We start from the raw sequence: 26,638 nt of genomic DNA, 5'->3' as shown, positions 1-26,638 counted from the left end.
AGATTTGTCGGTCTTGCACCTCCTTCCACACGGGGGCCCAGAAGTTCTCCATACGCGCTCTCACCACAGGTCTTGGAATTCCAAGCCATTTCCAATTTCAGGTCTTAGAAATGGCTGTGCAATTTGTCTTCACTGTTAGGTTTCCAAGATGGCAACTGTCAAGAGTGAACTTATTAAGAATTTCACGAAAGAGGAGGCCATTCATCACAATAAGATCTCCATTGTAGGAACTGGATCGGTTGGTGTGGCCTGTGCTATCAGCATCTTATTAAAAGTAAGTTATGTGCTCCGCACCACAGGGTTCACCTCGGTTGGAGGCAAGGCCACAGTGTATGGTTGTGCAGGTTGTGTCCAGTTCAAGGGATGAGTGGGGATCCAGTACAAGGGGCACCAGAGGAAAAGGTGCCCTTTTTTAAGTTGTTCCACCCAGAGGGCGCTCCTTTTTTAAAATAGTATTATATCATATGTTAGAAGCATCTCTGTGAAAGTATGTTGACATTTCGCTTTCACATAATGACAATATGAGGTACCCCTTTGCTTGATTTGGAAACTCAGCTCACAAAACAAACTGTAGAAAGAGGTGGCAGAAAACAGTATACAAGCATGTCAGTGATGGTAGGCAGCCTGTGAGCACAAAATACAATCTTTTTTCCTTGAAATATCTCTCCCATTTCCTAGTCTCTAGATCTTTATTTCCCTTCATTCCTCGTTCATGTTAGCTTAGTTTTAGTGTTTAGCTGTTCTTAGTACTGATACAGCTGACAAAGTTTAATGGCTATAGACAGAGGCCAAAAAGGATTCTGACCCCTTTCTAAGAATATTACCCTGATACGAACTTTATTACCATAAAGTTTTAATAAATCATAAGACATTTTGAGCTATACTTTTATTAATGAAGTATCTGTAAAATGTTTTAAGCCATCTTTTATATAATCTTTAAACCTGGCATGATTCATTGGATTTAAAGGATTGCCTCTGGGTTTCATATCTAGATGACATAGTGACCTTGTGGCACTAAGGATAGCGGCCGCAGCCAACTGCTGCTCCTGCCAGCCATACAAATTCCCCATGATTCATTTTGTCCTACCTATTGTAATGCCTTTATCAGCAGTGTCCTCACTGCTAATGAAGAATGCACACAGGTGAAAACCAACGCATCTGTGACTCATTGATTGATGGGGCCTCCACGTATTGCCCAGGCTGCTGTCAAACTCCTGGCCTCAAGCAGGAGGCCTCAGCTTCCTGAAGTGTTGAGATAACAGACGTGAGTCACCTTGCTTTGCCCAACACATTTTTTTAAACATCAGTAATAATAATATGTTTATAAATTATCCAATATTACAACCCTGAAAAGTAAATATTAGACCTATTTTTTAGAGGAGAAAAAAGGCACAGACTATCTCTAATTGCATGAATAAGTATACAGGTAATATATACAGAAAAGCTTGAAATAAAATATTTATTTATCACCTCTGCTTTGAAGGGCCATTTGGGGAGGGACTGAGCCATATCCCTGGAACTCCTACCTCTGCCAGCTGCTGCTTAGCTTTGGTTGCAGGAGTGGAGGGAATTTCGGGGCTTCTGATGGGAGGTTCCAGGGGCCGAGGAGAGGGCAGTACCATGGGGCTGCACCTGTTTCATGGCCCTATCTGTGATGGGAGGTCCTAGATCTCGGGTGGAGGTGGTGGACAGGAGTGCATTCCATTGCAACTGGTGATGGGAGGTACAGGCCACACTAGGCATGTAAGAGTATCCATAGGCTCCACTGGGGGTTTACCTCTGGAGGCTTAAAATGCCACCTGTAGCACCCATTGTCCAAACTCAGTGATGCTCCCTGCTGTAAAGGTATGAAGCAGAACTTTCCCAGTCACCTCCTGCTTCTAGAACTTGAATTCTAGTATGTTGCTAACTATGGCATTTGAATATCTTAGGAAATAGGGTACATAATCCCCCTATAAAGCCTCAGGTTAAGGCTCACTTTAATCTTTCCCTGTCCTTGCCCTAGACACTGCAACTTCTGTCATTCAAGGAGATGGTGATAGCCTAAAAACTCCTTGCTGATAAGGAATTCTCAAAAGGAATTGTTCAGGATTTTATTGTCAGGAATTTATGGCACGAACCTAGTAGAGAAACAGTAATGTCTTTAAAAACTACTGAGTTATACCGTAATACGTAAACTTTAATTAGTGTAATGTGAGATCCACTTGTATTCTCTTTCAGCGATGTATCCCGAATCTAGATCAGTGCCTCCTGTAATTGATATTTAGTAGTTGGATGAAAGAATTGCTCAAAGATGCCCATTAAAATGGAAAATGCACTGGATTGTGAATATAAAGATGGGATACTCTGTTTACTTTCATTTTTATAAGGAAAGAGAGTCCAGAGAGATTGTTAGGATATATTTTTATAGACTTTATTTTTTTGAGTAGTTTTAGATTTACAGAAAAATTGAAAGGATAATAGTTTATACTCCACATGTAGTTATTAACATTATACCTTAGTATGGTGTGATGGTTAATATTGAGTGTAAACTTGATTGGGTTGAAGGATGCAGGGTATTGTTCCTGGGTGTGTCTGTGAGGGTATTGCCAAAGGAGATTAACATTTGAGTCTGAGGACCGAGAGACACAAACCTACCCTCAATCTGGGTGAGCACCATCTAATCAGCTGCCAGCACGTCTAGGATAAAAGCAGGCAGAGGAACGTGGAAGGACTAGATTGGCTAAGTCTTCCCGCCTTCATCTCTCTTTCATGCTGGATGCTTGCTGCCCTCAAACATCAGACTCCAAGTTCTTCAGCTTTTGAACTCTGAGACCTACACCAGTGGTTTGCCAGGGGCTCTCAGGCCTCTGGCTGCGGACTGAAGGCTGCACTGTTGTCTTCCCTACTTTTGAGGTTTTGGGACTTGGGCTGGCTTCCTTGCTGCTCAGCTTGCAAATGGCCTGTTGTGGGACTTCACATTGTGATCATGTGGGTCAATACTCCTTAGTAAACTCCCTTTCATATATACATCTATCCTATTAGTCCTGGCCCTCTAGAGAACTCTAATACATATTGTATACCTTAGTGTGGTACATTTGTCATGATGATAGAATGGATATTGACATATCACCTTTAACTATAAAGTCCACACTTTACTCAGATTTCTTTAGTTTTTACCTATGTCCTTTTTCTGTTCCATGATCCCATCCAGGATGATACCACATGACATTTAGTCACTGTTTCTCCTTGGGCTCCTCTAGACTATGACAGTTTCTTTAGATTTTTCGTCTTTGATGACTGAGCGTTTTGAGGAGTACTAGTCAGGTATTTTGTAGAACACCTTTCTGTTGGAATTTGGTGGTTTTTTTTTTTAATGGTGAGACCAAGGTTTTGGGTTTTGGGGAGGAAGACATATAAAGTGCCATTTTTCATCACATCTTATCCCGGGTACATACTATCATGATTCAGTGTTGATGTTGACCTCGGTTACCTGACTGAGACTGTGTTTATCAGGTTTCTCTACTGTAAAGTTACTATTTTCCCCCTTTCCATACTGGTCTCTTTGGAAGAAAGTCCCTATATGCAGCCTACACTTACGGGGTGGAGAATTATTTTAATTCTTCTGTGTGGGAGATTTATCCTTCCTCCCCTATTAATTCAATCATTTGTTAATATCACTATGCACTCATGGGTCTTACTTTATACTTTGGATTATAATCTAATACTTCTGTATGAATTTGTTCCAGCTGTGGCCATTGGTAATTCTTTGAAGTTGCCTGCTGTGTGCCTTTGACATACTACATCAGTATAGAGTTTTGTTTGGTTTTGAACGCTTCGTTACTCTTTGTCATTTCAAGATGTTTCTGGTTCTTCATCTTGTATATTTTCTGCACCACTCCTAGAATCAGCCTTTTTTCTCCAAGGAAACTTGGTTCCTTTTATTGGATAATAGTATTAGAAACCAAGATCTGGGCTATTTATGTTCCTTGCTCCTGGGGTTATGATACATTTTCAAAGCTGCCTTTCAAAGATAACTTTATCAATGCCATGTAATACTGTTCCATATGACTCCAATCTCTGAATAACTGAGTGTCCAAGAAGCTTTGGCATTTCATTAAGCAACAACCTGTTCCTTGCAATACAGCTTAGACTTCTAGGTTAATCAGTTGTAGTCTAGTTTAAAATTTAAAGCGCTTGGCTTTGAATTTCCAGTAATTCAAATAGAGTAAAAAGATCCAGGCTGGATCCAGGCAGTGGCTCATTCCTGTAATCCTGCACTTTGGGAAGCCGAGGCAAGAGTATCACTTGAGCCTAGGAGTTTGAGACCAGCCTAGGCAACAAAGCAAGACCCTGTCTCTAAAATATAAATAAATGAATAAAAATTAAAAATTAGCTAGGTGGCTGCACACAGTGGCCTCACAGCACTTCGGGAGGCCAAGGCAGGTGGATCACCTGAGGTCAGGAGTTTGAGACCAGCCTGGCCAACATGGCGAAACCCCATCTCTACAAAAAATATAAAAAATTAGCTGGGCATGGTGGTGGTACATGCCTGTAATCCCAGCTACTTGGGAGGCTAAGGCAGGAGAATCCCTTGAACCCAGGAGGCAGAGGTTGCTGTGAGCCAAGATTGCACCATTGCACTCCACCCTGGGCAACAAGAGCAGAAACTCCATCTCAAAAAAGCCAGGTGCAGTGGTACCTGCTAGTAGTACTAGCTACTTGGGAGGCTGAGGCAGGAGGCTTGCTTGAGCCCAAGAGGTTAATGCTGCAGTGAGCCATGAATGTGCTACTGTACTCCAGCTTGGGTGACAAAGTGAGACCCTGTCTCAAAAAAGAAAAAAGGTAAAAAGCTCTAACAATGTGAATTGGATATGTGCTTAAATTATGGATGCTTGGTTCTTTTCTTTTTTTCTGAGAGTGAGTCTCACTCTGTCGCACAGGCTGGAGTGCAATGGCCAATCTGATCTCGGTTCATGGCAGTCTCTCCCTCCCGGGTTCAAGTGATTCTCCTGCCTCAGCCTCCCAAGTAGCTGGGATTACAGGCATGTGCCCCCATGCCCGGCTAATTTTTGTATTTTTAGAAGGGGCAGGGTTTCACCATGTTGGCCAGGCTGGTCTGGAACTCCTGACCTCAGGTGATCTGCCCACCTTTGCCTCCCAAAGTGCTGGGATTACATGCGTGAGGCACCGCGCCCGGCCTTGGTCATTTACTTCTTTTTTTTGAGACGGAATCTCGCTCTGTCGCCCAGGCTGGAGTGCTGTAGTGCAATCATGGCTCACTTCAACCTCTGCCTCCTGGGTTCAAGCGATTCTTCTCCCTCAGCTTCCTGAGTAGCTGGGACTACAGGCACGCGCCACCATGCCTGGCTAATTTTTGTATTTTTAGTAAAGACAGGGTTTCACCATATTGGCCAGGTTGGTCTCGAATTCCTGACCTCGTGATCCGCCCACTTCAGCCTCCCAAAGTGCTGGGATTACAGGCGTGATCCACCATGCCCCGCCTTGATCATTTACTTCCCAGCACTAACACAAAGGTGCTATTTTTCCTCCAAGGAAAAATATATTATGTAATAAAGATAAAAGAATATGTAGTTAAAAGGTAATACATTTACAAGGTTTGAAAGTAAGGCTGGGTACGGTGGCTCATGCCTGTAATCCCAGCACTTTGGGAGGCCATGGCAGGTGAATCATGAGGTCAGGAGTTTGAGACCAGCCTGGCCAACATGGTGAAACCCTGTCTCTACTAAAAACACACAAAAAATTAGCCAGGCGTGGTGGCGGGCGCCTATAATCCCAGATACTTGGGAGACTGAGGCAGTAGAATTGCTTGAACCTAGGAAGGTGGAGGTTGCAGTGAGCCGTGATAGCACCACTGCACTCCAGCCTGGGCAACAAGAGGGAGACTCCATCTCAAAAAAAAAAAAAAAAAAAAAAGTAGGCTGGGCACAGGCTCACGCCTGTAATCCCAGCACTTTCATAGGCTGAGGCAGGCGGATCACTTGAGTCCTGGACTTTGAGACCAGCCTGGGCAACATGGTGAAACCCCATCTCTACAAAAAATACAAAAATGAGTCAGATGTGGTGGCAAGCACCTGTTGTTCCAGCTACCCAGGAGGCTGAGGTGGGAAGATCATCTGAGCCTGAGAAGGTTGAGGCTGCAGTGAGTCAAGATCATGCTACTGTACTCCTGCCTGGGGGCCAGAGCAAGCCCCTGTCTCAGAAACAAAAAGTAAAAGTAGAATTCAGACAGATACATACAAGGCTGGGTGCGGATTAAGGCTCACGCCTATAATCCCAGCACTTTGAGAGACCAGGGCAGGTGGATCACTTGAAGTCAGGAGTTTGAGACCAGCCTGGCCAACATGGTGAAACCCTGTCTCTACTAAAAATACAAAAAAATTAGCTGGGCCTGGTGGCACATGCCTATAATCCCAGCTACTCAGGAGGCTGAGGCAGGAGAATCACTAGAACCCAGGAGGTGGAGGCTGCAGTAAGCTGAGACTGCACCACTGCATTCCAGCCTGGGTAACAGAGCAAGAGACTCCATCTCAAAAAAAGAAAAAAGAAAAGATACATACATGGAGAAGTCACACTAGTTTCCATCCAACCTTTCCTTAGCATCCACTTGAGGCAACTATTTGAATCAGTTTCTTGTATTTCTAGTGTTTTGTTTTGTTTTTTTAAATAGAACTGTATTTTCTCTCCTTTCCTACATATAAAGTAGCATCATATAAATAGTACGAATTGGTTTCTGCAGGTAATAACTGTCTGACTATAGAACTAAAATATTTTTGAGTTGGAAGGAGCCTTATATTTTAATCCATTTGCTGTGGTTTAAATGTTTGTCCCCTCTGGAACTCATGTTTAAATTTAATCCTCCATGTGGCAGTATGGAGAGGTGGGGCCTTTAAGAGTCGACTGGGTCATGAGGGTTCTGCCATGGATTAATCTATGGATGAATGGGTTATCAGGGGAGTAGGAATGGTAGCTTTACAAGAAGAGGAAGAGACCTGAATTTAGCAATCTCAGCCTCCTTGCCATGTGATGCCTTGCACTGCCTTGGGACTCTGCAGAGTCTCCTCCAGCAAGAAAGCCCTCACCAGATGCCGGCCCCTTGGCCTTGGACTTCTCAGCCTCCATAACTGTAAGAAATAAATTCCTTTTCTTTATAAAGTACTCAGTTTCATACATTCTGTTATAAGGAGCAGGAAATGGACTAAGATACCATTTATTCAAAAAACGTTGAGCTCCTCTGTGCCAGGTGGATGATAAGTAAGCACCAGATGGCTGGAGATGAATGACTTCCTTTTCTCAAGAAGCCCATGGTCTGGTGAGAAATGCCTTCAGCAGAAGCCCTACTTTATCACTCTGCAGCCTCGGCTGAAATGGGAAATGGGGCTGCTGACGACTTTCAGAGATTGTTCGATTTACTACGCAGTTTGTTTTTGTTTTCCTAATGATGAGCTGAAACGTTCCTCTTTGTAACTTGTATTTTTTCTGGTTTAGACTTTTATATCATGATGAAATGATGAGATCATTTATTATGTTTCCTTTGATTTTGATAATTCACAAGCTAGACACAGATCACCAATATAAGAATTTTCTTTCATTCTCCAGTTAATCAAGAGATACACTCACCCATTTGACTAATAATGTTTTTTAGGGTTTGAGTGATGAACTTGTCCTTGTGGATGCTGATGAAGGCAAACTGAAGGGTGAGACAATGGATCTTCAACATGGCAGCCCTTTTATGAAAATGCCAAATATTGTCTCCAGCAAAGGTTAATGTCATAGTTAAATACTATAAATATTCTAATATACATGAACAAATATCCAAGAAAATCATCTTTATTTCTTTTGACCTCTGCAGTTTTTACAGATAAGGCTAGTTGCTCCCTACTCTGTGCTCTCATAACATGTTCAGATCCTTAGGTTGTACTTTGCAAGGTTTCCCACAGCACCAGACTGAGTTCCTTGTGAGCAGCAGTAATAGCAGTTACCATGACAGCTGCAATGAACTGACTGCCTATTGTGTGTGAGACATTGACCTAAGCACAACTCTATTTAAGAGATGATGTACCTCTGAACTAAGGTTAATTAAAAGTGATAGGACTGGGCATGGTGGCTCACGCCTGTAATCCCAGCACTTTGGGAGGCCAAGGAGGGCGGATCACCTGAGGTTGGGAGTTTGAGACCAGCCTGACCAACATAGAGAAACCCTGTCTCTATTAAAAATATAAAAATTAGCCGGGCATGGTGGTGCATGCCTGTAACCCCAGCTACTCACGAGGCTGAGGCAGGAGAATCGCTTGAACCCGGGAGGCAGAGGTGGTGGTGAGCCAAGATCACGCCATTGCACTCTAGCCTGGGCAACAAGAGTGAAACTCTGTCTCAAAAAAAAAAAAAGTGATGGAGTAGGGATTTGAACTCAGTTCTGTTTGAGTCCAAAGCCTAAGCTCTTCACTACTGTACTTTATTCACTTGGCACCTAGGAGATAATTATTTGAACAAATGAATGAACCAACAATTCCCTATTCAAAAGTCTGTTCACACCACATCTATCTCTCAGTATTCTTGCCAGACTAATCCATATTTTGACCTCTTCGTCTAAATAATACAAAAGATATTTTAGGAGATGAGGTGTTTTTTTGAGACAGTGTCTTGCTATGTTGGCCCAGGCTGGACTTGGACTTCTGGGCTCAAGTGATCCTCTTGGTCTCAGCCTCCAAGTAACTGGGACTACAGGTGCACTACTGCACCCAACTTAGGAGGTTTTTGTTTTTGGAAATGGAGTCTTGCTCTGTCACCCAGGTTGGAGTGTTGCGGTGTGATCTTGGCTCATTGTGACCTCTGCCTCAGTCTCTCTTGTAGCTGGGACTACAGGCACCCGCCACTGTGCCTGGCTAATTTTTGTATTTTTAGTAGAGATGGGGTTTTGCCACATTGGCCAGTCTGGTCTTGAACTCCTAACTTCAAGTGATTGACCCACGTCGGCCTCCCAAAGTGCTGGGATTACAGGCGTGAGCCACTGTGCATGACTTAGGTTTTTTTTTTTTTAATTAAAAAAAAATGTACAAGGGAAACTTAGTGCTAATTTCCTGAAATTAAAAAGTAGTCTGGGCATACTAGAAGATTTCAGGGAACCTGCTCTTTGGTAAACATAGTGTGGTGATTGAAGTGAACAGGAAGTATACTTAAATGCCAGATGTTTTCTTTCATAATCGATTGTTTCTTCTAATCTTTCCCCAGATTACTTAGTCACTGCAAACTCCAATCTAGTGATTATCACAGCAGGTGCACGCCAGAAAAAAGGAGAAACACGCCTTGATTTAGTCCAGCGAAATGTGTCCATCTTTAAATTAATGATTCCCAATATTACCCAATATAGCCCTCACTGCAAACTGCTTATTGTTACTAATCCAGGTCAGTTTTGTTGTTTTACATTTTCAACTTTTCAATTCGGGAGTACGCTGTATAGGTTCATTACATGGGTATACTGCGTGATGATGAGGTTTGGGGTAGGACTGATCCTGCCACCCAGGTAGTGAGCGAAGTACCTAATAGTTTTTCAGCCCTTGCTGTCCTCACTCCCTCCCTGTCTAGTAGTCTCCAGTGTCACTTGTTCCCATCTTTATGTCCATGTGCACCCACATATTTAGCTCCCACTTATATGTGAGAACATGTGGTATTTGGTTTTCTATTGTTGCATTAATTAGCTTAGAATAATGTCCTCCAGCTGCATCCATGTTGCTACAAAGGACATGATTTTGTTTTTTTATGGCTACATAGGTCAGCTTTATTTTCACTGTTCAGTGAAGGAGTTTTTGGGGGTGGGTTTAGTAACTTTGAAGAGAAAAAGAATTTAATGAGTATTAAATCGTAAACTACCAATATAATTCCAGAATCTGTTTTGTTAGTGTAATATGTACTTTGCACAGTTGTAATCAGTGTATATACTATAATGACTTTAAAAAAATACTAGTGTGAGGCCAGGTGCAGTGGCTCACACCTATACGCCTATAATCCCAACACTTTGGGAGCCCAAGGTGGGTGAAGTGCTTGAATCCAGGAGTTTGAGAACAGCCTGGGCAACATGACAAAACTCCATCTCTACAAAAAAAAAATACAAAAATTATCAGGGCATGGTGGAGCATGCCTGTAGTCCTAGCTACTTGGGAGGCTGAGGCGGGAGGATTGCTTCAGCCAGGGAGGTCAAGGCTGCAGTGAGCCATGATTGCGCCACTGTACTCCAGCCTGGGTGACAGAGTGAGACCCTGTCTCCAAAAAAAAAAAAAAAAAAAAAAAAAAGTGGTGTGTATGGGAAGATAATATGCTTAATCATATGACTTCAAGATTTATATTCTAAAGGCTGAGGTTTGCTTTCCACATTACTGTTTGAGAAGTGAAAGCAGGGCTATAGTTCCTGCCTGACTCTCCAGAATTGTACTAGACTCCTCACTGGTGCATGTACAAGGTGGACAAACGCAAAATAGACTTTGGAGATAACATGTGCAGGACTGCTGATAGATTGTGTGTAGTGAGGGAAAGGGAGGAATAAAAAATAACTTCTAGATTTTTCCTTTGAGTAACTGAACGAATGGTAGTTTCATTTAACTGGGTTGGTAAATTTACCGATCGGGTGGGAGTCAGTGAGGGAAGGAGGTGGGGATGTTAAATATAGAGGAGAAAAATTAAGATACCTGAAATGATCAGAGGAAATGTCAAACAGCTAGAGATTATGAGTCTTGAGCTTAGTAGTTTAGGGATATTCAAATTACTGTATTCTAAAATCATTTGGAATAGTTTTTCTCTGTGTGACCAAAACTGAGTTGAGTGCGTGATTAAGTTTATTCATTTTAATTTCGATGCTGAAGAACTATTTAACTTTTGTTTCACAGTTTTATAAAATATTCACATGGCTCCAACATCAATTCTAGAGAACAGGAATTATTCCAAGTCTCCAGCTTCTGTCCCTGTGCCCTTTCCCCTATAGCCTCCATCCCTTTATAGGTAACCATTTACATTTTTTATGGTTTACAGCTTTTTGTTACTACATATGTTTTTCTCCATCTTCTTTCATTTTTAACTTAATATATCATGAAGCTCACTCCATAGTAGTATTTATAAATATGTTGATTACTGTAGCTTTGTGGTAAGTTTTGAAATCAGGATGTGTTAAGTCCTCTGACTGTTCTTTAAAATTATTTTGGGCCAGGCATGCTGGCTCACACCTGTAATCCCAGCACTTTGGTTATGGGTTTTTTTTTTTTTTTTTTTTTTTTTTTTTTTTTTTTTTTTTTTAGACGGAGTCTCGCTTTGTTGCCAGGCTGGAGTGCAGTGGCACCATCCCCACTCACCACAACCTCCATCTCGTGGGTTCAAGCGATCCTCGTGCCTCAGCCCCCAGAGTAGCTGGGATAACAGGCACACGCCACTACTGCCCGGCTAATTTTTGTATTTTTTGTGGAGATGGGGTTTCATCATGTTGGCCAGACTGGTCTCGAACTCTTAATGTCTGGTGATCCACCTGCCTCAGCCTCTCAAAGTGCTGGGATTACAGGCGTGAGCCACCGCGCCCAGCCATATCCCAGCACTTTGGGAGCTGAGCCGGGTGGATCACCTGAGGTCAGGAGTTCGAGACCAGCCTGGCCAACATGGCAAAATCCCATCTTTACTAAAAATACAAAAATTAGCTGGGCATGGTGGTGCACACCTGTAATCCTAGCTACTCTGGAGGCTGAGGCAAGAGAATCACTTGAACCCAGGAGGCGGAGGCTGCAGTGAGCTGAGATCATGCCACTGTACTCCAGCCTGGGTGACAAGGCAAGTCTCTCTCTCTCTCTCTCTCTCTCTCTCTCTCTCTCTTTCTATATATATATATATATATATATATATATATATATATATATATATATATATAAACCCATAACCAAAGTGCTGGGATTACAGGTGTGAGCCAGCATGCCTGGCCCAAAATAATCTTAAAGAACAGTCAGAGGACTTAACACATCCTGATTTCTTTTTTTTTTTTTTTTTTTGAGACGGAGTCTCGCTGTGTCGCCCAGGCTGGAGTGCAGTGGCCGGATCTCAGCTCACTGCAAGCTCTGCCTCCTGGGTTTTTACGCCATTCTCCTGCCTCAGCCTCCCGAGTAGCCGGGACTACAGGCGCCCGCCACCTCGCCCGGCTAGTTTTTTGTATTTTTTAGTAGAGACGGGGTTTCACCGTGTTAGCCAGGATGGTCTCGAACTCCTGATCTCGTGATCCGCCCGTCTCGGCCTCCCAAAGTGCTGGGATTACAGGCTTGAGCCACCGCGCCCGGCCCCTGATTTCAAAACTTACCACAAAGCTACAGTAATCAACATATTTATAAATACTACTATGGAGTGAGCTTCATGATATATTAAGTTAAAAATGAAAGAAGATGGAGAAAAACATATGTAGTAACAAAAAGCTGTAAACCATAAAATATATATATATATATATATATTTTTTTTTTTTTGCTTGTCTAGATCCTTAGCATTTCCTTATGAATTTATGAATCAGCTGGTCAATTTCTAAAGTAAAACCAACAAGGATTTTGATAGGGATTGCTGCTGATTTATTTTGGTTCTTTTGTATTTAATAAGTTGTTTTTTTCTTGCTGTTTCCAATATTTTCTCTTTGGCTTTTAACACTTTGACTATGATGTGTCGAAGTGTGAAAGTCTTTCAGTTTATACCACTTGGAATTCATTGAGCAGCTTGGATGTTTAGGTTTTTTTTTTTTTTTTTTTTCTTCTTCTTGTTTTGAGACGGAGTCTTGCTCTGTGGCCCAGACTGGAGTGCAATGGCGTGATCTCAGCTCACTGCAACCTCTGCCTCCTGGATTCAAGTGATTCTCGTGCCTCAGCCTCCTGAGTAGCTGGGATTATGGGCACTCACCACCACTCCTGGCTTATTTTTTGTATTTTTAGTAGAGATGGGGTTTCTCCATGTTGGCCAGGCTGGTCTCGAACTCCTGACCTGAACTGATCTGCCCACCTCAGCCTCCCAAAGTGCTGGGATTACAGGCATGAGCCACTGCACCTGGTTTGGATGTGTAATGTTTTTCTATTTGGGAAGTTTCAGCTGTTATTTCTTTGAATAATTTTCTGCTCCTCTCCCCTCCTTCTGGTGCTACCATACATGCATATATATGTTGGTGTGCTTAACGGTGTCCCACAAGTTTGAGGCTCTGTTTTTTCTTTTTTAAAATAGTTAATAGATTATCAAAAGTTCTTTTTGTATGGCATTGAGATATTTATTTATATATTTAACTGCATGCATATCTTTGGCTTTCACATAAATTTTCCTTCATACAGGCTATTGGTGTAAGCATTTGCTCTTTTTAAGAGTTTGATTCTTTTTTTTTTTTTTTTTTTTTTGAGACGGAGTCTCGCTGTGTCTCCCAGGCTGGAGTGCAGTGGCGTGATCTCGGCTCACTGCAAGCTCCGCCTCCCGGGTTCACGCCATTCTCCCGCCTCAGCCTCCCAAGTAGCTGAGACTACAGGCACCTGCCACCACGCCCGGCTAGTTTTTTGTATTTTTAGTAGAGACGGGGTTTCACCATGTTAGCCAGGATAGTCTCGATCTCCTGACCTCGTGATCCACCCGCCTCGGCCTCCCAAAGTGCTGGGATTACAGGCTTGAGCCACCGTGCCCGGCCAAGAGTTTGATTCTTTAAAAAAAATACCAAATCCAAAATTCAGAAATGGTAGTCTGGCGCTACATGGAAGCACACTGAAAATAACAAGCTGATGATACATTATCACATTGTATAATAGTATTTTATATTTTCTTACTTTCCAGTAAGTGTTTTCACATCCTGAAATCTCACAGTGTCATTTTTGAAATGAGAGCTGTGGAGAGATTCTGATAAGACTCAAGAGTTGTGAAGGCACCTGATGGAGCTCCTTCATTAATTTCTCTAACCATTCAGGGCGCTGACGTCTGTAGGGACAGTAAGTTAATACAAACAGTAAATGTGAAATGAATCCCCAACCTACTTTGTTTTAATTTGCACTAAAAAGCCTCCACCCTCAAAGTCCCACATCATTAAGGTTATATGATAACAAATGAGGAAACACAAACTAAGCATCACTTGCTTGGCGACATTAACTGGCCCACCACACTCCCACCGCAGATTTTAGAAGCACATTTGCAAAAGATGCTTCTCTGTGCATTATGGCAGAAGTCTATTAAAGAATATTTAATTTATTGACTAATATGTCTAATAAGCACATTCAGAGGATACTTTTTCTGTGTTTTATATACTGGCTGTCTGCCATTAAGAGCAGTAAAAATGAGGAAAAAAATCAAAAAATCTCAATCTCAAATGATTTAACAGCTTAGTTCTGTATTTGCTTGATAGTGTATGCAGTTATAGTACACACTATCAAATATATCTTCTATATCTATTTAGAAAACTTTTTCTGATATTAGAATCATGTTGAAGAAAGTCTTCTCCATTATTTTAGTGAGTTTGTTAAAATGGTTCACTAAGAACCATCTTCAAAATTTCAGGTGCTTCAAAAGTTAAAAGAAATAATTAACTTCATTACTCTTATAAAAAAACAAAAAAACAAAAAACTGACAACTTTAAATTAGCATTATTAAGCTACCAAAAATTGATACCACTCAGGAAAGATTTTTTTCCCCCCTGAATAATATTTATTTTTTTTGAGATAGTCTCTCTCTCTGTCACCCAGGCTGGAGTGCAGCGGTGCAATCTTGGCTCACTGCAACCTCTGCCTCTCAGGTTCAAGCAATTCTCGTGCCTCAGCTTCCCAAGTAGCTGATTACAGGCACGTGCCACCATGCCCAGCTAATTTTTGTATTTTTAGTACAGATGGGATTTTACCATGTTGGTCAGGCTGGTCTTGAACTCCTGGTATCAAGTGATCCGCCTGCCTTGGCCTCCCAAAGTACTGGGATTACAGGCGTGAGCCACTGTGTGGCACTGAATGGTAATATTTAACTAAAATTTTGGTGAAAGAAAAGGTAATTCTGAGAGCAATCTGGATAGAGAGGGGTTTCTCAGGTGCAGGTACTAATTCCTATGCAGGACTGCCTTCAGATGCAGCTCCCGTGTCTCCACAGTCCTCAAGGCTTGGTTTTAGTGATTCTGTAGTAGAGGAAAGGCTTCACACATGTGTAATATTTAGAGGCAGCATCACTACACAATGGAGTGCAAGTTCAAATCAGAATTTTAAGGTCAGGAAAAGTATCATTTAAATGAATCACCATTGACACTTTTAGAAGTTCTTAAGTTCCTTTAGAAATCTCCCTTTAAAGGATGTGCCAATTTTTACTTTGGCAAATCATGGATAAAAACTGAATGTATTAATAGTTATGATGATTGTGGTGCTATTTTTTAAACATTACTAACTTCACAGCAATACTCACATTTACTTATTTACCTAGCACACTTTTTTTTTTTTTTTTTTTTTTTTTTGAGATGGAGTCTCGGTCTGTTGCCCAGGCTGGAGTGCAGTGGGGTGATCTTGGCTCACTGCCACCTCCATCCACCTCCCGGGTTCAAGCCATTCTCCTGCCTCAGCCTCCCAAGTAGCTGGAATTACAGGCGTGACCTACCACGCCTGGCTAATTTTTGTATTTTTAGTAGAGATGGGGTTTCACCATGATGGCCAGTCTGGTCTCAAACTCCTAACCCCAAGAGATCTGTTCACCTCAGCCTCCCAAAGTGTTGGGATTACAGGCGTGAGCCACAGTGCCTGGCCACATTTCAACAGTGTTTTATTTTCACTAACTGACCTACTGCAGTCCATTTTAAGAATTTTTGTTTTAGTTTATATATGATATTTTATTATGCTGATATGAATGTGAAATTTTAAAAATTAAAACAAGCAATTAGGGTTTCTTTATGTTAAAAATTTATCTTACCTAAGTGCATAACTTTATCCATGTAGTGGTAGAAACGTAAAACTGTACATTTTAGAAGGTTTTTTTGATTTTTTTGTTTGTTTTTTTTTTTGAGACAGGGTCTTGCTCTGTCACTCAGGCTGGAGTGCAGTGGCACAAACTTGGCTCACTACAGTCTCCACCTCCTGGGTTCAAGTGATTCTTGTGCCTCAGCTTTCCAAGTAGCTGGGATTGCAGGCGCGCACCATCATGCCCAGTTAATTCTTGTATTTTCAGTAGAGCCGGAGTTTCGCCATGTTTGGCCAGGCTGGTCTCCAACTCCTGGCCTCAAGTGATGTACTCGCCTTGGCCTCCCAAAGTGCTGGGATTACAGACATGAACCACCATACCTGGCCAGGTTTTTTAAATAAAATAAAAAATTGCATCCAGATCTTATTTCAATGATAAATAACATGCTGTTGACATTATTTTAAAATAGGATTTTAGTTTATTACTGTGGAAATGTGGAGCACAAGACATAACAAATACTACGTATTAATTTCAAAACTATTCAGAATGAGGCTGGGTGTGGTGGTTCGCACCTAAAATCCCTAGCACTTTGGGAGGCTGAGGTGGGAGGATTGCGTGAGCCCAGGAGTTCAAGACCAGCCTGGGCAAAATAGTGTGAAACCCTGTCTCTGTTTAAAAAAAAAAAAAAATTTTTTTAAAAAGAAAAATCTACCCAGAATGGCTTATGGAGGTTTGTAACTGTTGATTTAAGAGTATTTAGGACTTTTTTTTTTTTTTAAACAAATTAAAAAGTTCCAGTAACTAATTATTTACATGAACTAAATGACCAAATAGAAGTGGAAAATGGAAAATTTAGAAGGCAGTACGGTAAGGGAGGGGATGTAAAATAATACAGGAAGAGAACCTAAACAATTGAAGATCAAAGATTTAGGAAAAGTTTAACCTTTTCTTCAAATCTATAGTCATTTACCTCAAAAATGTGGTTGGGTACCCTGGGACACAGCTGAGTTACTTGCTCTGTTTTCAGTTTACCAATTAAAACAGGTCACTTTCTCAGTTCCAGACCCAGGGCCTGGTGGAGGTCCCCCAATCCCCTTGCATTTCAATGGCAGGTGACGAACCTCTTAAGGCCCAGCATGACTAACTGAGGTTTTTCACTTGATAGCTTTATGTGTGAGAAAACTTAGACATTTCTACGCATACTTCTCTCCATTTCAGGTATTAGAATGAATGCTTACCATTTTAAATAGTGGTATGATCAGACTGTTTCAGTATCACTTTTTACCGTCAATGGGTATTAAACAGGGAACAGAAGCTCTAACTTCTACATTAATGGAAATACTACGTGTTTAGAAAACATTGTTTTAGAGGACAAAAGATGTCATCTTCATATCTTTTAAGTGTCTAATTTCTACTATTTGAGTACTTATATTAAATCTGCCATAAAAAATATGGATTTACAAGAAAGACAAATTAGAAATTATGTTCTTCACAGAGATCGACTACACGATTCTGAATCTTGTCTTCATATGTTTAGGATAGAATTTGATGCATTTATCATTTTTAAAGTATGAGTTATTACATAAAGCTAAGTTAAAAGTTCAACCAAATGGAAAAGGTACCAACAAATGCTTAAAAAAATACTATTCTAATTATCTAAAACAAGAACAAATAGATTTTTCAAATAAGAGTTGTTAATATTTATTTTAGACATTTGATTTAGTTGAAAGCTGCTACTTTGTTAATGACTGAGCCTATAAGAAAATAAGAGGTTTAATCCAAGTAATATGAAAGTGAACTCTTTACCTTACCTGTTTTTCCCCAAATAATTCTGACTTCACTACTGGAAATTTTTGTGAATGGTTCTAAAAAACACCTATTTTGAAACTGCAGAAATAGCAGGACAAATCACTTTGTAGAATGATTTGTGAAATATTGTCCTACTACACTTAAATAAAAACAACACATTTCCTCACTTATGAGTATTTTCTTATTTTTGATACTGCAAATTCTACACATAGAACACCTCTTCATTGCCCTGCTGAAGGCCTCAGAATGTGGAGATGGTTCAAAAGTAATTTATACCATTTTTACCCAGGCTTTGTAAACATATGTCAAAGAGATAGGAAGGTACTCAGTTTTAGTAAACAAAATAATTGCTCCTATAGTAGCTCCTCAAAGTCCCAGGCAAGCAGGCATTATCAGAAGTTTTCTATTAGATAATTCTACCATCTCCAAATAAGGACTTTGGTCTGTTTATAAAAACTAATTGATAGATGAAAGGAAGGAAGGAAGGTAGGTAGGCACGTAGGTTAGGTAGGTAGACAGACAGACACAGGCTTTTGCTTTGCCACTTATGCTGAAGTGCAGTGGCACAACCATAGCTCACTGTAACCTTGAACCCCTGGGCTCAAGTGATCCTGTCTCAGCCTCCCAAGTATCTCGGACTAAAGGTGTATGCCACCACACCTGACTACTTTTTAAATTTTTTGTAGAGACGAGGTCTTGCTATGTTGCCCAGGCTGGTCTCAAACTCCTAGTCTCAAGTGATCCTCTCACCTCGGCCTCCCTGTAAGCTGGGATTACGGGTGTGAGCCACCGTGTCTGGCCTTGGTTTATTCTTAGGAGTTTTTTTTCTCCCTTGTCCTGTTGCATAATCTAGAAGACTCTCCAGTATAATGTTAAACAGAAACAGTGATAGTGGGTATCCTTGTCTTGTTTCTGACTTTAATGAAAATGCTTCTAAGTTTTCTTCATAATGTATGTTTGCTTTGGATTTTGATAGATACCTTTTTGAGATAAAAAGCAGTTTCCTTCTGTTCCCAGATTGTTTAGTTTTATTTTTTTAATCCTTGAATGAGTTTTCCTATAGTTAAAATGATCATATATCTCTTTTACTTTAAATCTCATCTGGTGTAATATGTTGACAGATTTTTTGATATTGAACCACCTTTGCATTTATGGGGTAAAGCTGCTGCTTAAAGTATTTTTCTTTTTCTTTTATTATTATTATTTTTTTATTTTTTATTTTTTTGAGACGGAGTCTCGCTCTGTCACCCAGGCTGGAGCCCAGTGGTGCAATCTCAGCTCACTGCAACCTTTGCCTCCCGGGTTCAAGCAATTCTCTGCCTCAGCCTCCCGAGTAGCTGGGATTACAGGTGGCCGCCACCACACCTGGCTAATTTTTGTATTTTTAGTAGAGACGGGGTTTCACCATGTTGGCCAGGCTGGTCTTAAACTCCTGACCTCGTGATCCACCCACCTTGGCCTCCCAAAGTGCTGGGATTACAGGAGTGAGCCACCATGCCTGGTGATGACGTATGTTTCTTTTCTTTTCTGTTTTTCAGACGGAGTCTCGCTGTTGCCAGGCTGGAGTGCAGTGGTGCGATCTCGGCTCACTGCAACCTCCGCCTCCTGGGTTCAAGTGATTCTCCTGCCTTAGCCTCCCAAATAGCTGGGACTACAGGCGCGCACCACCATGGCCAGCTAATTTTTGTATTTTTAATAGAGACGGGGTTTCAGCATGTTGGCCAGGATGGTCTCAATCTCTTGACCTCAGGAGATCCACTGGCTTTGGCCTCCCAAAGTGCTGGGATTACAGGCGTGAGCCACTGCAACCGGCCTCTGATGCTGTTTTTAAAAAAATATTTTTTAGGCTGGGCATGGTCACTCACATCTGTAATCCCAGCACTTTGAGAGGCTGGGGCAGGAGGACTGCTTGAAGTCAGGAGTTAGACCAGCCTGGGCAGCATAGCAAGACCCTGTCTCTATTAAAAAAATAATTTTTCCTACTATTCGATACTCTTTCCTTCCTTTTATTTTACTGTTAAAATAACGCTTGTCACTGATTTTAAAAAATCTTTGTTTTAAAAATGCATTAAAAAATATAAATTAGGCCGGGTGCAGTGGCTCACGCCTGTAGTCCCAACACTTTGGGAGGCCGAGGCAGGTGGATCACCTGAGGTCAGGAGTTTGAGACCAGCCTGGCCAACATGGTAAAACCCTACCTCTACTAAAACTACAAAAATTAGTCGGGCGTGGTGGCTGGTGCCTGTAATCCCAGTTACTTGGGAGGCTGAGGGAGGAGAATCACTTGAACCCAGGAGGCGGAGGTTGCAGTGAGCAGAGATTGCGCCACTCCACTCCAGCCTGGGCAACGAGTGCGTCTCAAAAATAAAATAAAATAAAATAAATTTATCACCATATACAATTTTATTTATTAACTTTGTTTCATTGTACTTTGTATTTTCGTTTTAAATATATTGTAATCCCTTGTCTTACTTCCTCTTTAACTCAATGAGTCATTTAAAAGTGTATTTTTGGGGCCAGGCACAGGGGCTCATGTCGGTAATCCCAGCACTTTGGGAGGCCAAGGTGGGTGGATCACGAGGTCAAGAGATCGAGACCATCCTGGCCAACACGCTGAAACCCCATCACTACTAAAAATATAAAAATTAGCCAGGCGTGGTGGCACACACCTGTAGTACCAGCTACTCGGGAGGCTGAGGCAGGAAAATCACTTGGACCCAGGAGGCAGAGGTAGAAAGTGAGCCAAGATCGCGCCATTGCACTCCAGCCTGGTGACAGAGCGAGACCCTGTCTCAGAAAAAAAAGTGTATGTTTCAACATTTAAAAAAATTTTATTGTGGTTGATTCTGATATAACTGAATTGGGTTGTCTGATCAGTTCTTTAGAGTCTGTTAACACTTTGTGATCCAGATAATAGTGTTTGTAAAAAAAAAAAAAATTCCTGATGTATTATGGACTTTAATGGGCATGATGATCTTTATTTGATTATACTTATTAATTTTATTTAGTTTTGCAAAATTAACTTTATAAATCAGTTTATAACAAAAGTATGTTAAAATTGTCTACTATGCTTATGAATCAAATCTACAGTTCCTAATTTTTTTCATATATTTTGAGGCTATATTAAGTATATATAAATGTACAGTTGTTAAATTGTTGCATTGTTTTATATATCTCATACATTAATGAGAATACATGTTTAATACATATGTTATACATAATTGTATATAATGTAATTATGTGTTAGTGGGGATACAGAGATAATACATAAATGTGTATGATACATAATAGAGATAATACATATATATTACATATTATATACATATTATACATACATAAATGTATTATCTCTACCCCCATTAATGCTTTCTTGTTGAAAATTCTATTATTTGCTATTAATATAGCTACACTGACCTTTTTGGTATTATCATTTTAAAAATTAACTTCAAGAAAAAAATTCTGATAAAGCTAATAATGTTTAAAATAACTGACACTCAAATATCACACTGTGTCAAAAATTTATCCCTTCCCTACTGGGACAGAGACACAGTTGGTCTTGTTCCTGCTCTGTTGCCCAGGCTGGTGTACAGTGGTGTGATAGTAGCTCACTGCAGCTTGATCTCCTGAGCTGACGTGATCCACCTGGCTCAGCCTCCCAAGTAGTTGGAACAATAGGCACATGGCACCACGCGCCTGGCTTATTTTCCTTTTGGAGATGCAGTTTTGCTATATTGCCCAGGATGGTCTTGAATGATTGCTTGCCTTAAGGGATCCCTCCATCTCTGCCTCCCAAGTAGCTGGGATTTATACTTGTTTCTTTCTGTTCTCCCCAACTCCTTTTTTTTTTTTTTTTTTTTTGAGATGCAGTGTCGCTCTGTCGCCAGGCTGGAGTGCAGCTGATGTGATCTCGGCTCACTGCAACCTCTGCCTCCCAGGTTCAAGCGATTCTCCTGCCTCAGCCTCCTGAGTAGCTGGGACTACAGGTGCATGCCACCACACCCAGCTAATTTTTCTATTTTTAGTAGAGATGGGGTTTCACCATGTTGGCCAGGATGGTCTCAATTTCTTGACCTCGTGATCCGCCCGCCTCAGCCTCCCAAAGTTCTGGGATTACAGGTGTGAGCCACTGTGCCCATCCCTCTGTTCCCCTCTTAACTATGCTTTTCGTTGAAAATGGGTTATTCTCTGAGCAAAATTATTTGAAAGACTTGATAAGAGTATTTGTTTATTCATATTTCTCAGAATTTTCTGTGAACATTCTGTTTCTGCATACCAAGCTATGCAAAGTATCAACAAAAAGGTTTTTCATTACTTCTATTTGGTAGATATTCTTAGAGTTGGGGTATAGCTGGGGTTGGATAGAAAACCATGTTTCTGGCCCCCTCCACAAAACATCAGATTTACTAGTTTTAAGTTAGGTAAATCTAAAAAACGTATCCTTGCAGATGAGGACGTTTCTTGATATGAACTTTTTCTTCTTAGTGGATATCTTAACTTATGTAGCCTGGAAGTTGAGCGCATTTCCCAAAAACCGTGTTATTGGAAGTGGTTGTAATCTGGACTCTGCTCGTTTTCGTTACTTTATTGGGCAAAGGCTTGGCATCCACTCTGAAAGCTGTCATGGGCTGATCCTTGGAGAGCATGGCGACTCAAGTGGTAAGGCTGAGGCACGATTGGAGCCTCTGCAATATCTATTTCCTACCAATCATATAGACATTTAATGCAAAGTAGCTCCTGGGAGGGGAGAAAAGACTTTATTCCACTTTAGGCCCTTTTAGTAGTAATTTTTTACTACACTTATTTTTAAAATAACAAAAAATACAGATTTGAAAAATGTGAGATTGACACTATAATCCTACATATGGATGGCTAGGATTATAATGCTTTTCTTAAATAGAGAACTAAGTAACACGACATAGTTTGTATTTAATTTGGGACACTCTAGTTCACAAAGGTCAGCAGTGTACTTCATGTAGTAGGCATTCTTCAGATTAAGGGATGGGTATAACTGAAGAATGTAAGAGGGAAGAGAAAGAGTACTGTGGTAATAGTCTTTTTCTCCCCTCTTAGTGTCTTCTGGCTAAAAAACCTTTGAAATCTATTTAATATAAACCTTGGCTATGGAAAAAGACTTAAAAGGTAGAAAAACTAAAACTTCTTAGTGGAAAGTTTAAAACTGCAATTTTCTTATTTGCAGAATCTTTGCCAAGATAATAGAATTGTGGATCCCCCTCTGTGGAGATCTGGATTTAGAATATCTGGAGTGGGGCTCAGATATCAGAACATTCCTAGTTGAAAACCACTCATAACAGTTTTGCTAAGGTCAAAAACCAAAACCCTGCTAATACTATGCTGTAAGAAGTGGGATTTTGGGTATCTCTTTCTTAGTTCCTGTGTGGAGTGGTGTGAACATTGCTGGTGTCCCTCTGAAGGATCTGAACCCAGATATAGGAACTGATAAAGATCCTGAGCAGTGGGAAAATGTCCACAAAAAAGTGATTTCCAGGTAATACACGCTAGTTTCACATTTTCAGTACCTTAGAAGTTGTGAGCCTGAACTCTGTTAGAAGGTTGAGATTAGTCCCTTAAGTATATGTTGTTGTATTCCCCATATTTTTATTTGCACTTCTGCTTTTTTGTGTGATCATACTCACCAGATTATAAATTCTTCAACAGTCAGGGACTGATTCTATGTTGCTCATTCCTGAGCCTAACCCAGTATTGAGCACATGGTAGGGGCTCACTTGTTGACTGACAATGTATTTTTTCAAACACTTGCTATATAGTGTTTATTGTTAGTGGTGGAATTAATTCCATATTAATTTCTGCATCTCTGTACTTGTAACTCTAATGTTTAACCACCATGGCAAGGCATGGTGGCTCATGCCTATAATCCCAGCACTTTGGGAAGCTGAGGTGGGAGGATCACTTGAGCTCAGGAGTATGAGACCAGCCTGGGCAACATAGGGAGACCCCATCTCTACGAAAAAAAAAAAAAAAAAAAAATTAGCTGAGCGTATGGTGGCTTGCTTGAGCCCAAGAGGTCAAGGCGAGCTCTGATGGTGCCACTGCACTCCAGCTGAGACCCTCCCTAAAAAAGGCATACATATGGCCAGGCGTGGTGGCTCATGCCTCTAATCCTACCACTTTGAGAGACCAGGGTGGGCAGACCACTTGAGGTCAGGAGTATGAAAACAGCCTGGCCAATGTGGTGAAAACCCAGCTCTACTAAAAATACAAAAATTAGCCACAAATGGTGGTGCACACTTGTAATCCCAGCTACTCAGGAGGCTAAGGAGGGAAGACTGCTTAAACCTGGGAGGTGGAGGTTGCAGTGAGCCGAGATTGAGCCACTGCCCTCCAGCCTGGGCGACAGAGCAAGACTTAAGAAAAAAATGCATACATACTCCAAGTAATTTCTAGGAGAAGTTGTTGATGGAGTCATTGCAGTTTTGTGGCATTGTTAGATAGGATGCTATAAAGTGGAAGTTCAATGACAAGTGGATCTTCTCAACTAACTTATGTTTATGGTTTCTTCTAACTACAGTGGCTATGAGATGGTCAAAATGAAAGGTTATACTTCTTGGGGCATTAGCCTATCTGTAGCTGATTTAACAGAAAGTATTTTGAAGAATCTCAGGAGAGTGCATCCAGTTTCTACCCTAAGTAAGGTAGGACATTCACGTTTGAAAAATCATTAACTTCAACATAAAACAGGGGTAAATAACATTTTTGAGACACTCCGGTTTTGGGTTTGATCTCATGGAAGAACCTCTCTTCCTGAAGTCTGTTCTTTGCTGCTGAAGAGTGGGGAGATCGGGGAAAGAGTCTATCTTTATAGACCTTTGTCCTGGTCTAGCGTGACATTTCCTTTTATTAGATAAAAGTGAGTGTTTTTGCAACTTGATTATTTAACTAAGTGATCTGACTCTACCAGTATCTGGAAACACTGGGAACCACTATGGGCAGACCTTGGTACCTTTGGAGTTGTTCTCTTTGTTTCGATTATGTCCAATGAAGAGATCTAGGAAAAAAGCACTAGACACAAAAGAATTAGCAGTCTCCTGGGGAGAGGGGAGTTGGGGCATGGGTGAGATCCTTCTGCTAGTCTAAATGGGAGAGGTTATAAAACAAGAGAGATCTAAATCATTGGAAATAAAGTCATAGGAATTTTGAAGTGGTCTCTTGATAGGAAGTGGTATGGAGTAAGGAGATGAGGAAAGAAGGGTGGGCCCCAGCAAACATGGCAGGAGGCTGGGGCCCATGTGGAGAGATGGTGGGTTGAAACTGAACAATAAATATGTCTAATCATGTTTTAAATTGTTCTCTGTCTTGGTACTCTGCCATAGTTTGTACTATCAATCTGTTATTCATTCACCTCACAACTGTTGTTTCTCATATTGCAGACCTTTGTTAAAAGTTAAAAAAGGAATAATTTTTAAGTCTTTACTTTCAGGGCCTCTATGGAATAAATGAAGAAATATTCCTTAGTGTCCCATGTATCCTGGGAGAGAATGGCATCACAGACCTCATAAAAGTGAAACTGACCCTTGAAGAGGAGGCCTGCTTGCAAAAGAGTGCAGAAACACTCTGGGAAATTCAGAAGGAACTCAAGTTTTAAAGTTGCTTAAAGTTACCATTCTATAGATTGAAGATGAAATAGTAGTTATGGAATTGTATATGTCAAACTTTAAAATAAATTTGAATTTCTAAAAGTTAGAAAAATAGAGGAAAGAGTGACCTATTTAGTGTAGCCTTCCAGCTTTTTTTTGGGGAGTGGGTCTCATTCTGTTACCCAAGCTGGAATGCAGTGGCACCATCACGGCTCACTGCAACCTTGACCTCCCGAACTCAGGTGAGCCTCCCACTTCAGCCTTCAGAGTAGGTGGGACCACATGTGTGTGCCTCCATGCCTGGCTAATTTTTGTATTTTTTTGTAGAGATGGGGTTTATGAACTCCCAAAGTGCTGTGATTACAGGGGCGAGCCACTGTGCTTGGCCTTAGCTTTGATTTAGTATCCAGATGATGGACGACACTTTTTTTTTTTCCAAACAAAAGTGATGGCATCAAAGATGTTTTTGGTATCTTTTAGTACTTGCCTTGTATGTATACGTAACTGCCATCTGGTCCATGAGAATGTGTATGCTGTGTTATAGAAATCTTGATTCTTTTCATCAGGTGCATAGTAATTCTTCTCTATGGCTTAATACCTGTGTTTACATGCCATTTAATAAAAGCTTTAATTTCCTCTACAATGTAAAAATAAAAATATATATATACACACACACACAAAGTAATCTAAATGTTCCTAACATTAGATAAAACCTTGATTTGACCTTGCTGGTTTTTCTTCTGGTAACTTTTATGAGTGCATTTTAATTTTTACAGGAAAGGTCTTAAGCTGTAAACCCCTTGGTGACAACAGATTAAACTGGTCGTTCTTCTCTTGGGAGTAGAATGGGCTGCCTAATTATCTTAATAACATCCCAAATCGGAATATACTTTCCTTTATAGCCTCATGAGCCTTCTAGCACTCTCATTTTGATCAAGAACATTCTATTCTGGATGAGCTCTGCAGGACATACAGTAGCTACATAGTTCATTGGGTGGTCACAAACTTGGCTACAGAATCACTCACCATGAAGACGAAACTTTAAATGACAAAGCAGGGAGGCAATGGTACACTGTATCTTTCCCTTTAATCCTAAAGTTATCAGGTATATAGTTTGGACCTGCCACTGTGCTCCTTTCTGATGAAAACACTTATGGTTCACTGAGGCCTAGAAAGGAAACAAATTTAGTAGGGTTGGTAGGAGAGTATCACCTTGGACCTTTCACAGATAAGTTACTCAAATCCTTTAACTTCAAATATTTCAAAATTTAGATTTCTATTTGGTATATCCCCATATTAATTCACTTCATATGCTGTAGAATAAT

The 26,638-nt window shown here is 40.8% G+C and overlaps 1 protein-coding gene across 1 annotated transcript; it reads left to right on the top strand.

The window, feature by feature from the left end:
- The first annotated feature begins 25 nt into the window (after window positions 1-25).
- Window positions 26-26,040, top strand: LDHAL6A (lactate dehydrogenase A like 6A). Its single transcript, XM_028833570.2, has 7 exons — window positions 26-274; window positions 7,646-7,763; window positions 9,232-9,405; window positions 22,183-22,356; window positions 23,089-23,206; window positions 24,248-24,371; window positions 25,157-26,040. Exons 1-7 carry the CDS (start codon window positions 149-151, stop codon window positions 25,319-25,321), a joined length of 999 nt encoding a protein of 332 aa, XP_028689403.2. The 5' UTR covers window positions 26-148; the 3' UTR covers window positions 25,322-26,040.
- Window positions 26,041-26,638: the final 598 nt, after the last annotated feature.

The sequence above is a fragment of the Macaca mulatta genome, chromosome 14 (genome assembly GCF_049350105.2).
Source record: "Macaca mulatta isolate MMU2019108-1 chromosome 14, T2T-MMU8v2.0, whole genome shotgun sequence".
In the NCBI taxonomy this organism is placed as follows: Eukaryota; Metazoa; Chordata; class Mammalia; order Primates; family Cercopithecidae; genus Macaca; species Macaca mulatta.
The sequence above is the reverse complement of the archived record's forward strand: the minus strand, read 5'-3'. Positions and strand labels throughout refer to the sequence as shown.